At 40.2% G+C, this 13,971-nt stretch overlaps 2 protein-coding genes across 29 annotated transcripts in view; one reads left to right on the forward strand and one right to left on the reverse strand.

The window, feature by feature from the left end:
• Positions 1-13,971, reverse strand: part of LOC126456897 (proline-rich protein 2-like) — a 739,962-nt gene that overhangs the window by 305,130 nt on the left and 420,861 nt on the right. The gene's annotated exons all lie outside the window — the stretch shown is intronic.
• LOC126456909 (proline-rich protein 2-like) lies at positions 849-1,812 on the forward strand. The gene is made up of 2 exons (XM_050092830.1): positions 849-968; positions 1,354-1,812. Exons 1-2 carry the CDS (start codon positions 930-932, stop codon positions 1,669-1,671), a joined length of 357 nt encoding a protein of 118 aa, XP_049948787.1. The 5' UTR covers positions 849-929; the 3' UTR covers positions 1,672-1,812.

The following is a 13,971-nucleotide window of genomic DNA, read 5'->3' on the forward strand; positions in this document are numbered from 1 at the left end:
TGCGTAAAAAGAAAAATATAGGCTGTATGAAATGTTTAAAATAAACTCAGCGGAATTCTACTTGACAGTATAATGGGAAGTCTTAGGCTTATTATGGACTATACTAAAAAAAAATGGTTCAAATGGCTCTGAGCACTATGGAACTTAACTGCTGTGGTCATCCGTCCACTAGAACTTAGAACTACTTAAACCTAACTAACCTAAGGACATCACACACAGCCATGCCCGAGGCAGGATTCGAACCTGCGACCGTAGCGGACACGCGGTTCCAGACTGTAGCGCCTAGAACCGCACGGCCACTCCGGCCGGCTGTACTCAAAAGACTGAACTTCTCCAGCTGCCATCATTCTACAGAACGACAAACTAGAGAACTTTCTTCGCCGGCCGCGGTGGTCTCGCGGTTCTAGGCGCGCAGTCCGGGACCGCGCGACTGCTACGGTCGCAGGTTCGAATCCTGCCTCGGGCATGGATGTGTGTGATGTCCTTAGGTTAGTTAGGTTTAAGTAGTTCTAAGTTCTAGGGGACTGATGACCACAGCTGTTAAGTCCCATAGTGCTCAGGGCCATTTGAACCATTTTTTTTTAACTTTCTTCGTAATACGTATATGCTTAAAAATGAATGTTACAATCCTATCGGGGTCAGGTAGGATAAATATAAAAATGCACACGTTGAAATTATTAGCTACTCAGCTGCCAAGATATTACCCGTTTAGTATTACAAATTGAAACAAAGACGGAAGAAACGTACATTGTGAAGACACCCGCAGCTGTATTCTGTAACCTTGGAAGAGAAACAGATATTGCATCATATCAGTAGGATTGAAGTCTATTTTCGGTCCTTTTGTCGCTCGGTCACGACAGGAGTACGTCACGCAATACTGCGACCTATAAACGGCCGACAGTCCATGGTCTCAGCCATCCTTCAGCATCATGAGAGCGACAGTGGCAGTCCTTCTCCTCTGTTTTGCGGTGAGTAGGGCCTACTGACAAGTCTCCAATAAGTACCTTAACTTACATATTCTTCACCATTTCCTTAGTTACCTGTCGTGATAACAGATCAATGTCAAAGATGATTGAGTCATGGTTTCGTCATCGTTCAGCGGGTTAATACAATAACAAATAGAATAGGGTACAAATTTTTAAAAGAATCTTGTTTCTTAGATATCTTAATTCTTCAACAACTATTTCAAAGGTCCAGAATAAGCACTTACAAACAAATTGACATGTACCTGAAAGGTACATATAATTAATGACTGACAGGATCCACAGTGTGCAACAAATTAATTGTTCACAGATTGTAACTACATAAATCTTAACTACAGACACTGAGATGTATTACACAATCCTGTCACAGGTGTCAGCATGCAGGTGCCAAGAAACGCCACCAGGTCCTCCTGGACCAACTGAAGGACCACAACCAACCGGACCACCTGGCCCACCGACTGGAGGACCTGATCCAACAGGTCAACCTACTGGAGGTCCTGAACCAACTGGTCCCCCTGGCCCACCAACTGGAGGCCCTGAGCCAACAGGTCAACCCACTGGAGGTCCTGAACCAACTGGAGGGCCCCAGCCCACCGGTGAACCTCAACCTACTGGAGGACCTCAGCCTACTGGACCACCAGGGCCACTCGCAGGAGGTCTTGGCCGCTTTTGGCGCGGTGTTTTCTAATGAAACAGCACAAATATCTAATTGAAACAAGTCTTCAATTTTGCCTACATGATGACCACTAAACTCTTTTCAGCTTATTTATAAAGTATTCTCATGTTACTGTTTTCATTCATGTTTCATTAAATTAGCATTAAAAAAGTATTTGTTAATTTTTTACTCAACCTTAGAATTGTTGACGTGTAGAAGCTGAAGCAAATCTGCTATTGCGCAAAAAAATCTCTGCGAGAAACACACATTAAAAAGTATTTACTGGCGGAAGCAGGTGACAAAAATGATCAAGTTTAAAAATTGAAACTACTTGAATTCATGTTACTTTTAGATATTACCGTGTCATTAAGATAGAAATTTAAAATGTTGTGATAACTGAAAAACGAGAAGTTTACTTGTTCCTGGATTTTCAGCCTACGAGGTTTATTCGTTAGAATTGCTTCTTTTAAGACTTTCGGGATGCTCGAAACTTTTCAATAATGAGATTTTCACTTTGCAGTGGTGTGTGCGCTGATATGAAACTACCTAGCAGATTAAAGCTGTGTGCCGGACCGAGACTCGAACTCGGGACCCTTGTCTTTCGCGGACAAGTCTCGGTCCGGCACACAGTTTTAATCTGCCAGGTAGTTTCAACTTTTCAATAGCTGTTTATCGAGGATCACATCCTGAAATAAATTCTGATAGATGAATATACTTTAGTAGAACACGGATTGATATGAGGCAATTTTGAAAAGTTGCTGCAATTCATTATTATCATGGAAACATCGGGGTTACTTACTTACTTTCTTTGGAAGCACTAAGTACATTCCAGACCGGCAGAAGACCTGATTTTGATTTACAATAACATCCACTTATTCTTACGCACTGATAACTGTAGGTATCCAGAGTGGCAATTACTATCTCTGTGGAGTTTTTCTCATTGCGTAATATACAGATTGAGTCACCTAAAACTCATACCGCAAATATTGTGAAAATGGAGAGTGGTACTGGTATACGTTTTTCACAGAATCGGTGTGGTAGTCAAGGGCTCGTATTGTCAGCATGTAATAATACTTAGAAAGTGTAGTTTTTGTTCAAGCTTACACTTTTTAAATGGGACAATGTCTTATTGACATTAACAGGCTAAAAGTAGGGTAAATTAGAATGTCAGTGGTGTTTGTTTCAGGATTCTGTTGGGAGTCGTTTACGATTTATCTTATTTTGAAAATTTCGAGGATTGACACTTGTACAAGACCTGTGGTAGCACACATTAAAGAACAACACAAGTGCATATTCTGGTTATGTGGATTCTGACCAATAACGAGACAACTGACTATCACAGGTTGTGTTCAAAATAACCACCAGCAGCGGCAGTACACGCTTCCAATCTGGTATGGAACGACTGCTGCATACGTACAAGCATTTCAGAGGGCATGTCCGAGCAGACCCTAGTAATACGTCGTTGCATATAATCAGGTGTCGTTGGTATGTTTCTTATAGACAGCGTCTTTCAGCTTTTCCCGCAGAAAAATATCTATAGGTGTAAAATCTGGGATACTGGCCATCCAAGGTATAGGTCCTCTGCTTCCAGTCCAACAATTTGGAAACAAGTATTCTAGAATGTCTTACAGTATGGGCTGGACAGCCATCAGGTTGGTGCCACAGGTTCCACCTAGTCTGCAGGGGGAACATTTTCTAGCATCTGTGGAAGATGGTCTGTGAGAAAGCTGCGATACTTGCAACAGTGTTCCGTCTATGAAAAACGTGTCTATGAGCTGATGGTTCACTATCCCACACCACACGTTTACGGACACCGACGTTCCTCTTCGCGATGCCAGCGGGGTTTGTCTACAGACCAATAGTACATGTTTCGGCGGTTTACCTGGCCATGATTAGTACTTGTGGCTTCATCGCTAAACAAGATATACATTGTACATCTGGAATATCCTACCTTAATGCCTTCAAACAGAAGTTAATACAGTTCTCACAAACGTGTGTAGGCATTTCTTGACAAAAAAAGATGTGATAGGGATGCAACTTATGTGGATGGGGAATGCGAAGTACACTTGCTTCACTCATGCCACTTCATCGTGCGGTTCGGCTGGAGATAACGTGCGGATCAGCTTCAACAGCATGAAGAACAATAACTTCTCACTCTACTGTCGTCATTTGTTTCTTTCTGTTACACTGTCTAGATGTTACACTACCACTTTCACGTAACTGGTTTAACAAGCTGATACATAATTATCGATATGGTTGACGTTTATTCTGATGTCTTGCCACATACACCGCACAAGAACGGACTGCATGCTTCCTGCGCTCTCCATACACCATGAGCAAGCAGGCTTTTTCTGCATTGGTAAATCCCATCATGACCTACTGCCTGGACTGTCACACACCAACTGACTAGGAAGTCGCAGTGCACTCAGGGAACACACAAGCACACTGTAAGCAAACGTGACAACATCGTACTTAGCAATTAACGCATGCTGAATGTTACAAACAAGTGTCAGTGTGAAAACTTTTCGAAGTACGATATCTTGTAAATGACTCCCACTAGAATCCTGCAACAAACACCATTGACATTCTAATTTATCCTACTTTTAGTCTGTTAGTTTCAATACACATCGTGTGTGGAAACTTTTCAAAGTATGATATCTCATAAATGACCGGCACTGGAATACTGCAACAAATACCACTGACATTCTAATTTACTCTGCTTTGGTATGTTACATTACATTACTGCTTGTTCCATGGATCTTGAATACGACATTTCGTAACGATGTGGAATATGTCAGTTAAACATAAGTTTGCTTTACACAATAGAATTAATTTTCTTTATAGTTAGCACTTCATGTATAAGGTTTATCTATTGAGTAGAAGGAGTTGTCACTCAGAAATTGTTTTAATTTGTTTTTAAATGTTGGTTGGCTATCTATCAAACTTTTAATAGTATTTGGAAAATGAGCAAGGATATTTGTGCCAACATAATTCACTTCTTTCTGTGCCAAAGTCTGAATAGTGAAGACCATACTTTGTTCTAGTGTTGTAACTGTGCACTTGGCTACTATTTTTGAATTGGAATGGGTTAGTAATAACAAATTTCATAAGTGAATATATGTATTGCGAATATAGTGTGAATATCCCAGGTTCATTCAATAAAAGTCTGGAAGGTGATCTTGGGTTGGCTCGAGGTATTATCCTGATTACACGCTTTTGTGGAATGAATACTTCTTTTCTTAATGATGAATTACCCTAAAATATGATGCCATATGAAAGCAATGAACAAAAATAGCCATAGAAGGTTAACTTACTGATATGTTTTATCATCAAAATCACCAAATTTGCAATAACCCTAAGAGCGTAAGTAGCTGAATCTAATGGTTTCACCAGCTTATCAGTGTGTTTCTTCCAACTGAATTTCTCATCAAAGCACACGCCCAGAAATTTTGAATATTCTGCCTTAGCAGCAGACTTGTGTTCAAATTCTATATGTATCAATGGTGTTACTCCAATTACTGTATGGAACTGTATATATTGTGTTTTTTTAAAATTTAGTGAAGGTCCATTTGCAGAAAACCAACTAATAATTTTCTGAAAGACAATATTTACGATTTCCTCAGCTGATATTTGTTAACAGGCGTTGTTACATTCAGAAAAGTGTATGTTTGCACAAAAAATACACTTTCCAAGTATTATTATAATCTGTTTATTGGCTAATAATATGAGTGCCTGATTACCAATCCATTCCGTGAAAACCGCACATCAATAGCGTTTTCCATAAGTGCAATATTTGCGGTGCAAGGTTTAGGTGATTTGCCCTGTAGATCGATTGAGTTATATAATCTACTGGGTTAACACCTTATCTTTGAAGTTATGTAAGGCAATGCATCTTGGCAATTTGTTCATAAATTCCTAGGACAATATCATGAACCTCTTATTACAGCTCAAAACTTTTTATGGCGCAAAGTAATAATACTAGCACATCCTTAAATCTTAATTTTGGGCTATTCTGAAATATTATCTTTTACTCGTAACGTAATAGCTATATACTGTGATAACGTGGGCTGGGGATAGAAGAGTGAAAGGGGATGCCATTTGGTAGAAGTTTGATCTGAGCATAATTAAATCGCTGTAAGTGTTTGGTTCAAAAATCATACAATAATGTTGCGACCTAGAAACACTGTAAAGTTGCGACCTAGAAACACTGTAAAGTTCCGGATGGTGTACGCAGAGTGATTCCGTGGTGATGTTACAAGAGGACTCTGCTCCAAAACGACCAAGTCGAAAGTTATAGGCGAAAATCCTTGTGATATCTCTGACAGTGGAGTACATGTACGATTATTACATGGACCAACACAAGAAACAATATCCACCAATGATGGGCTACTGTAAGGGCTATTTCTATAGGCACTTGCTCGGTGGAAGAGATGTGTTTCATAGTAGCGAAGGTGAACAAGTGCTCATATCTCTTAAGGTACGCACTATAGAGCCCATGTTTACAGGACTTTTCTCCTTGTTCTGGTCCACGCTACCAAATCTAAAGGCAGTGTTCCACTGTCGAAGGTATCAGAACAATATTCGCTTACAAGTCTACTAGGTCGTTTCTAGACTAGGGTCCCTTACGCCAAATTGATATATTTGCCCTTCTCCATCATTCCAGAAAGTTGGTAAAACCATCAGAAAATCACGCTGTACAATATTACCGGTGATTTAGAAACTATATTTTAAACTCCAAAACATTCCCTGAGACATGTGTAAAGTCTCAACGTAACTAATTTGTTATGTATTCAATAAAATGAAGAAATTGCAGAAATGAAGTAAATTACAGAGATGGAATGTGGATAAAGTGAAAGAAACGTAACTTGTCGAGATTTTCAAATGAAGCATTAGGCAACAATTGATTGAAATAGGTGAAAGGATTACATTAGAAGAGAAATGCGTAGCTTTGTAGGGTGAAATAGTAGAGGGAACAGAGGATGAAATAAGCAAAAGGCAAGGCCCAGTAGAAGTTCTTGAATAACACACGAGATACTTCATTTAACTGACAAAATGAGGAATTACAAAAATGAAAGAAATGAATCATATAAAAAGGGATACGGACGTCTGAAAAACAGATTGAAATGAAGTGCAAAATGGCTAAGCAGCAATGGATAGAGCTGTCGCCTATAGCAAAATTAAAACGGACTCAGGGAGAAAAGACGAGCTGTTGCATGAAAATTAAGGGCTCAGATGGCAAGCCAATACCAAGCAATGAAGGTAAAACTAAATGTTGGAAGCAGTATGTAGAAGGAACATGACAGGCAAACGAATTTGAAGACAATGTGGTAGAAAGGGAAAGACGTAAAATAGGAGATGTGATACTATGACAATAATTGTCAGCACATTGAAACATCTACGTCGAAACAAAACTCCTGGAGTAGACGACATTCTCTCAGAATTACTAGGATCCTTTGGAGAACTAACATTACCTAACTATGCTGCCGTCTTATCCGCACTAAATATGAGACAGCGGCAATACCTTCGTACTCCAAGAAGACATCAATATCTCCAATTCAAAAAAGACAGGTGCTGACAGTTGCGAATATCACTGAACTATCAATTTCGTAAGCCATGGCTGCCAAATATTGGTACGAATTATGTACACAAAAATAGAAAACCTGATGAAACTCGACCTTGGGGAAATCAGTTTGGGTTCTAGAGAAATGTAGCAACACGCGAGTAAAACCTGACTCTAAGACTGTAGATTTGGAGAAAGTTTCTCACGTTGTTGACTGGAATATACTCTTCGAAATTCCGATGGTAGCAGGGATAAATGCAAGGAGCGAAAGGTTATACACAACTTGTACAAAAAACATACAGATTTTATTACAGTAACAGAGAATAAAAACGAAACAGCAGCGTTCTTCTATCCCCACCCCACGTTACCACTGTATATGACTATTACTTGAGCTATTGAGCAATTTGTATAGGGAATCAAGGAGAAATCTGGACTTTAAGTTCACGGAGATTCAATCAAAATTCTTAGGTTTACCGATGGTATTGTAATTGTCTCAACTATGGCAGAGGACTTATATGATCAGCTGACCAAAAAAGAACAAAGTCTCGATAAGATTTTATGAGATAAATTCAGCAAACATAATAGAGGGTAATCGAATTTAGTAGAATTAAAATCAATAGATGCTTGGCAGGGAGTTAAATTAGGAAGTGAAACACTAAGAACAGTAGATGAGTTTTATTATATGAGTTGTAAAATGAATAGAGATGGTATGAAATTCAAACTGGCGGTAGTAAGAAATACATTTCTGTTAACATCGAATGTAAATGTAATTGGGAGAAAGACTTTTCTAGGTGTTTGTGTGAAGTGTAACACTGTAAAGAAGAGAAATGTGGATCGTAAACAGCTCAAACAAGAGGAGAGTAGATGAGTTTGAAAATAGGGGTTACAGAACAATGCTACGTCTAGATGTACACATCGAATAAATAATGAGAAAGTGCTGAATAAAACCGAAAAAAAGATATTTTTTCATAACTTGACTAAAAGGTGGTATCAGATGATAGAACACATCCTGGTGTGTCAATGAATGTTCTGAATGGTACTGGATGAAACAGCAGGGTAAAAATTGTAGAGTGAGACCACAGCTTAATTATAGTATGTAGCAGGTACTGAGAGAGGGAGAGACCTGCACAGGATAGACTAGTGTAGAGAGCTGATTTCAACCAGTCTACAGAATGCAGACCACCACTAAAACAACAACTATAACAATAATATTTCTTAAAGCAAAACTCAGATGATAACTGAAAGTTAGGTTCTATTTTTTTCAAAATCCTGTACCTTACAGCACCAATACAAACATAAACAAGACTACGAATTTCGAAAAACGCAGCTCCTCTAAAATCCCTGTTGTTTTCACGGTTAACATTCTCCATGAAATATACAGGGGTTGTACTAAAATATAGAATCTGCACGGGAAATGGATGCTTGGAGATAAATGCTGATGCTAGCTAAGCCTGCAGATTGTGCTGCTGTACCACGAACGGCAATTGTGAAATCTCCTCAACATGCTGAATCAATTGTTGTTAGAGCAGAGTTCTGCGCAGTTCAGAGAGCACTAAGTCGAAGCTAAGCTATTTCGAAAGAAGGCAGGTTATTGATGCTCGTCTTTTCGATGCTTCTGTAACCATGATAATCGAAATGTTCAGTGTTTCAAGATATGTTCATATTGAAGATTTATAGCGTATACAAGAAAACAGGAAAACATCAGCCTTAAATCACAACATAGACTAAATGATTTGTTGAGTGATCGTGAAAGATGGTTACCGAAGAGGACTGTGATGAAAAATAGGAGAGCAACAGCTGTCGAACTGAATATTGCTCTCGCGAAGCCAGTCAGCACCAAAACAACGTTATGGTAGTTCCATACGCAAAGAATTGTAGAGCGAGCTGAAATTTCAAAACAACACATCAGTGACGCGAATACCCATAACAGGCAAAGTTACTGCCGAAGCCACAAAACCTAAACTATGGAGCTATTGGAAAAAGTCATTTAGTCGAATTAGTCTTGTTCCACACTGTTTCTAAACTGTGGCCGAGTTTGGGACCAAAGAGTGATACATGGCGTTGGTTCAGTGATAATTTGCGCAGCGATATCGTGGTCTTCCATGGGCCCGGTGGCCTGACAGGTCGAATTTCTGCCATGTGGCCATTATAGAAGATGCATCTCATGGTACAATGTTCGTTTCCCAACGGTGATGCTGCTGCTGTGTTCCAGCATGACAGGATCCCAGTTCATTCAGCTCGCCTCGTCCAGGATCGCTAGAGTTCATACAACGAAGCACCAAATAAACTGGGCATGCGTATTCAACACTGGATATACACTGAAGCACCAAAAAAACTGGGCACATGTATTCAAATACAGAGATATGGAAACAGGCAGAATACGGCGCTGCGGTCGGCAACGCCTATGTAAGACAAGTGTCTGGCGCATTTGTTAGATCGGTTACTGGTGCTACAGTGGCAGGTTATCAAGATTTAAGTGAGTTTGATGAGTTTGACCATGGTGTTATAGTCGACGCACCAGCGATGGGTCATAACGACGAAGTGGGGATTTTCCCGTACAACCATTTCACGAGCGTATCGTGAATATCAGGAAGCTGGTAAAACATCAGATCTCCGACATCGTTGTGGCCGGAAAAAGATCCTGCAAGAACAATGACTGAAAAGAATCGTTCACCGTGACAGAAGTCCAACCCTACCGCAAATTGCTGGGAATTTCAACAAGGGTAAACTTGTTTACCGCTTCGTCTAACATTACTGTTTTCCAGCTTATTTGCAACTAACATGCGTTCAACTTTCCACGTATTGTGCTGTTTATTTACATGTACATTCTTTATTTCCTGCGAGGAAAAAAGGAGGACGGGCCTGATTGTCAGGAAGTCATGATGCGGGTTTTGTTTAATATGCTTGTCCATAAGGCGGCTCTGTTGTATCGTATTTGCCTTGTCCCATGACGGAACGTTCTATGAATCAACGAAAGACCCAGTCGTTACTCAGTGCTATTCATAGACGTACACTACAATAGGATGGAGCAGTACTGGTACAGTATTTCCTGGTCACTGGATTGGAAGTGGATGTGATATTCTATGGCCTACGAGTTCACCAGGCAGAATCCCCCTGATTATTTGCTATGGCGATATTTATAGTCACTTGTGTATGAGAGCCCAGTGGATACGGAGATGGAATTAGTTACCAGAATTGTAGTTGCCTGTGATGTGATTCGAAACACACCAGGGATATTTTTCAGGGTGCGTCAGAATCTTGTTCAGCGATGCCACGCTTGCATTGATGTTGATGGCCGTCAGTTTCAGCTCATCTTGTAAGATACTGTACAGAAGGTACGTTCATCGTGTCAGTGATGGTATTTTCAGTTAACTAATGTCAATAAAAAAGTGCACAGTAATGTGATTTTATTTCTATTACCTCCCTAAGCTAGCTTCTCCGATCCCAGGTTCACTACCTCAAATTTTTCAGTGGAACATCCATTATGCCCTGTTAAATTTTTGTACGCTCTTACATATATTCAAACCTTGATCTACCTCTACAATATTCAGCACACACTTCCCTCTATTTACAAACCAACGATTCACTAATTCCTCAGGATGTGTCCCGTCGGCCTATTCCTTCTTTTAGTCGCGGTGCGCCATAACATTATTTTGTCGTTTGTTTGATTCAAAATCTCTTCATTCGTCATTCGATCTATTCATCTAATATTAAAGATTCTTCTGTAGCCCCACCGTACTGCAATAGCCTTGCAAACAGAACTACAGACCATCAAACATATCGCTTCCAGCAATACCTTATAGCTCTGCCCTGATTGATAATGTACTACGAAAAAGAAAAATATACTCAAAATTACGCCACATTTGTATGCTGGCCAAAATCACTCACTCAGTAATTACAAAGCCAGATGCAAAATCTCATACACGAGTATTGGCAACATTTTAGTCAACGCCGCAGAAAAGTTAATGTCTCGTAACTACAGACCTGCATTTTATGATACCAAAAGCGTATCAAAAATTTTTATTCGGTAGTAAAGGCAAATTGCAACCCTTGACACAGAGTGGTGTACATAAAATCACTTGCAAGCAATATGAAAAATGTATATTGGTCAGTTAATCAGACCTTAGCAAATCAGGCTACATGAACATGACAGAAGCTGGATATTAAAGAAGCAGAGTCTACCTTTCCTCACCATCTGATGAGAAAACTGCTGATGTTATGTAGAATGTGAAGTTTTATAGGCTGTCAAAAAAAGCAGAAAGATAACCATATTGGAAGTACTGGAAATCAACAAATACATGACTCAGAATGGCAGCCTAATATTAAATGATCAGATCAATTTCCGTTTTCCTCTTTCTAGATTAAAACGGTAAATCATCTTATTTCTCACGAGTTTTTAAATTTGTCTCCACATAAAAACATTGTTTACCGCGTTTTTCAGTTAATGTAATTATTTCTATGTAACAAAAAATGTAATGTTTTGCTATGTAAATACTCTGTCATTTTCGTATCATCTGTACAAATAGCATCTCTGTAAGTCGCACATCATGTTTATCTCTGTTTGCGACATTAAATTGTCACCTGAAGATGACCTAAGAAGCTGAAAGCCCGTTCGTGTCCAAATAAATAGAATTTTGCTGGACAGTGTTGTGCCAAGCACTGACGGAAAATTCAGTTAGTTTTATATTCCTTCTTCCCTGAACCGTTTAGAGTCTTCGTTTCACTTCCATACAAGGGTACAACTCTATACAAATACTTCAGAAGAGACTTGGTAATAAAAACGAATTTCCCTTTTACAGAAAGGTTTCTACTTCGGACATTGTAAGCCATTTTGTTGCCAAAATATAAAAACGCATCTACTCCTTTAATGTTCAATTTTCTGATCTAATACCATCACTGCTGCCTACATTCCATTACCCTTGTTTTATTATTATTATTGTTTTAATATTCATCTTACAAGCTCTTTTCAAGACACTAGCCATTCCTGTCAACTGTTCTTCCAGGTCCGACGCAGATTGTTCACTGTAGGCTACAGACTGAATAACGCACGAATAGGCTACGACTGTGTCTCACTGATATCTCGACTATTACTTCCCTTTTCATGTCTGTCAACTTCTGTGATGATAGTTTGCTCTCTGTACAAGTTGTAGATAACCTTTCACTAACTTAGTATTATCCCCACTCTTTCTGGAAATTCAAATAATGTATTCCATCAACAATATGAGAAGTGTTGGTTGGTCAGCTGCTCCCATCCACGCAGCAGTAGTTCAGAGCACACCGTTTCGTCTGTGAATTCGCGTTTTAATTACAGCATATTTTACAATTCCTCCAACTTTTGTATGGCTAGGGTCTGTGACTACTGGGTTCAGACGCGAGATGAGGTGATGACACTTCCCTCGCAGCTCCAGGCTATGCTGGCTTTGGTCCCACAGCTTGAGACTGTTGCTGATGGGCATCGATGTGGAGGGCTGGACTTGATAATACATGGTGCCTCCAGCACATTCCTCAGGTCCCCCAGTCGGTCCAATACTGTGACGCCCCGAGTAATGCCCAAATTGGGGATGAACCCTCAGCTGTGTTTGAGTGGTGGGTCGTTTCAAGGTGTGGCAGGCAGTGAAAGATTTTTCTGGGGGCCTATCAAAGGGCCTACCCATTTCGTCTGACGAACAGGTTTTTGGCACTATCTGTGGATGACAGAGGCTCTTTGACAGATGTAGTCGCTCGCTCTGAACCAGATGAAGTCTCTTGGGCCACAAGATGGGTATTCAGTGAACGTAGGTGTACTGTAGTTGTAAGTTCCGATCTCAACCGCATAATGGGGCCCCTTAGGAACATGGCTTACGAAGGAAGGGAAGTGTCCACTCTGTGTGCACATTAGGAGAGGTCATTCCGGACGTATGATGATGTGTGTTGCTTTAGATCAGAAGAGATGTTCTCAGGTTTCGAACAGCTAGGTGAAGTGGTAAAGACTGCCAGTCTTGCTTGCAAGTTAAGGCAGAGCTCGCCATCTGCAGCATCGTGGACAGGACCGACTGCCTTTGGTACAGAGCCAAGTGGAGGACCTGAACCAGAAAATCAGTTTTCAGGATTGCGCCATACGGTGGTGTGGTTTCGGGTTCGTACACGCAGGAGGCTGCTACACGGGTAGTCAGGGCTTTATGGAATGAACTGGGCCGTTTTGTACGTTAGAGGATCTTAGGAAAGTGCAGAAAGGGCTTCAGTTTCATAGGGGTGTAGCAAATCACAAGAAGAGGGTAGGTATAGCAACAATCAGTATTTTGGTTATTAACTGTCATAACTGCGTTGCAAAGAACCAGAGCTGCAAACGGTAGTAAAAACCACTGAAGCTTAAAGCGTCATAAGTACCGAAAGTTGACTAAGCCGGAGTCAGTCTCAATTTTTCAAAGGACCTAACATATTTAGAAAGGAAAGATTAAATAGAAATTGTGGCCGCATTTTTGTTGCTGGTTATAGGTAGTTTATCTTGTAGCGAAATTGATGTGGATGGTCCCTGTGAATTAGTATGGATAGAGGCTACACGTAACATTCGAAATAAATTAATAATTGGTTCCTCGTACGGACCCCTGCGTTAGATGATACAGTCGCTGGAGAGTTCAAAGAAAACTTGAGTCTCATCACAAGTAGGTACCCCACTCATATAATTGTAGTCGGCGGTGACTTCAATCTACCCCCAATTTGTTGGCGAAGATACGTATTCAAAGACGGTAATAGGTTTCAAGCATCGTCAGAAATTGTACTAAATGCTTTCTCCG

The sequence above is a fragment of the Schistocerca serialis genome, chromosome 2 (genome assembly GCF_023864345.2).
Source record: "Schistocerca serialis cubense isolate TAMUIC-IGC-003099 chromosome 2, iqSchSeri2.2, whole genome shotgun sequence".
Taxonomy (NCBI): Eukaryota; Metazoa; Arthropoda; class Insecta; order Orthoptera; family Acrididae; genus Schistocerca; species Schistocerca serialis.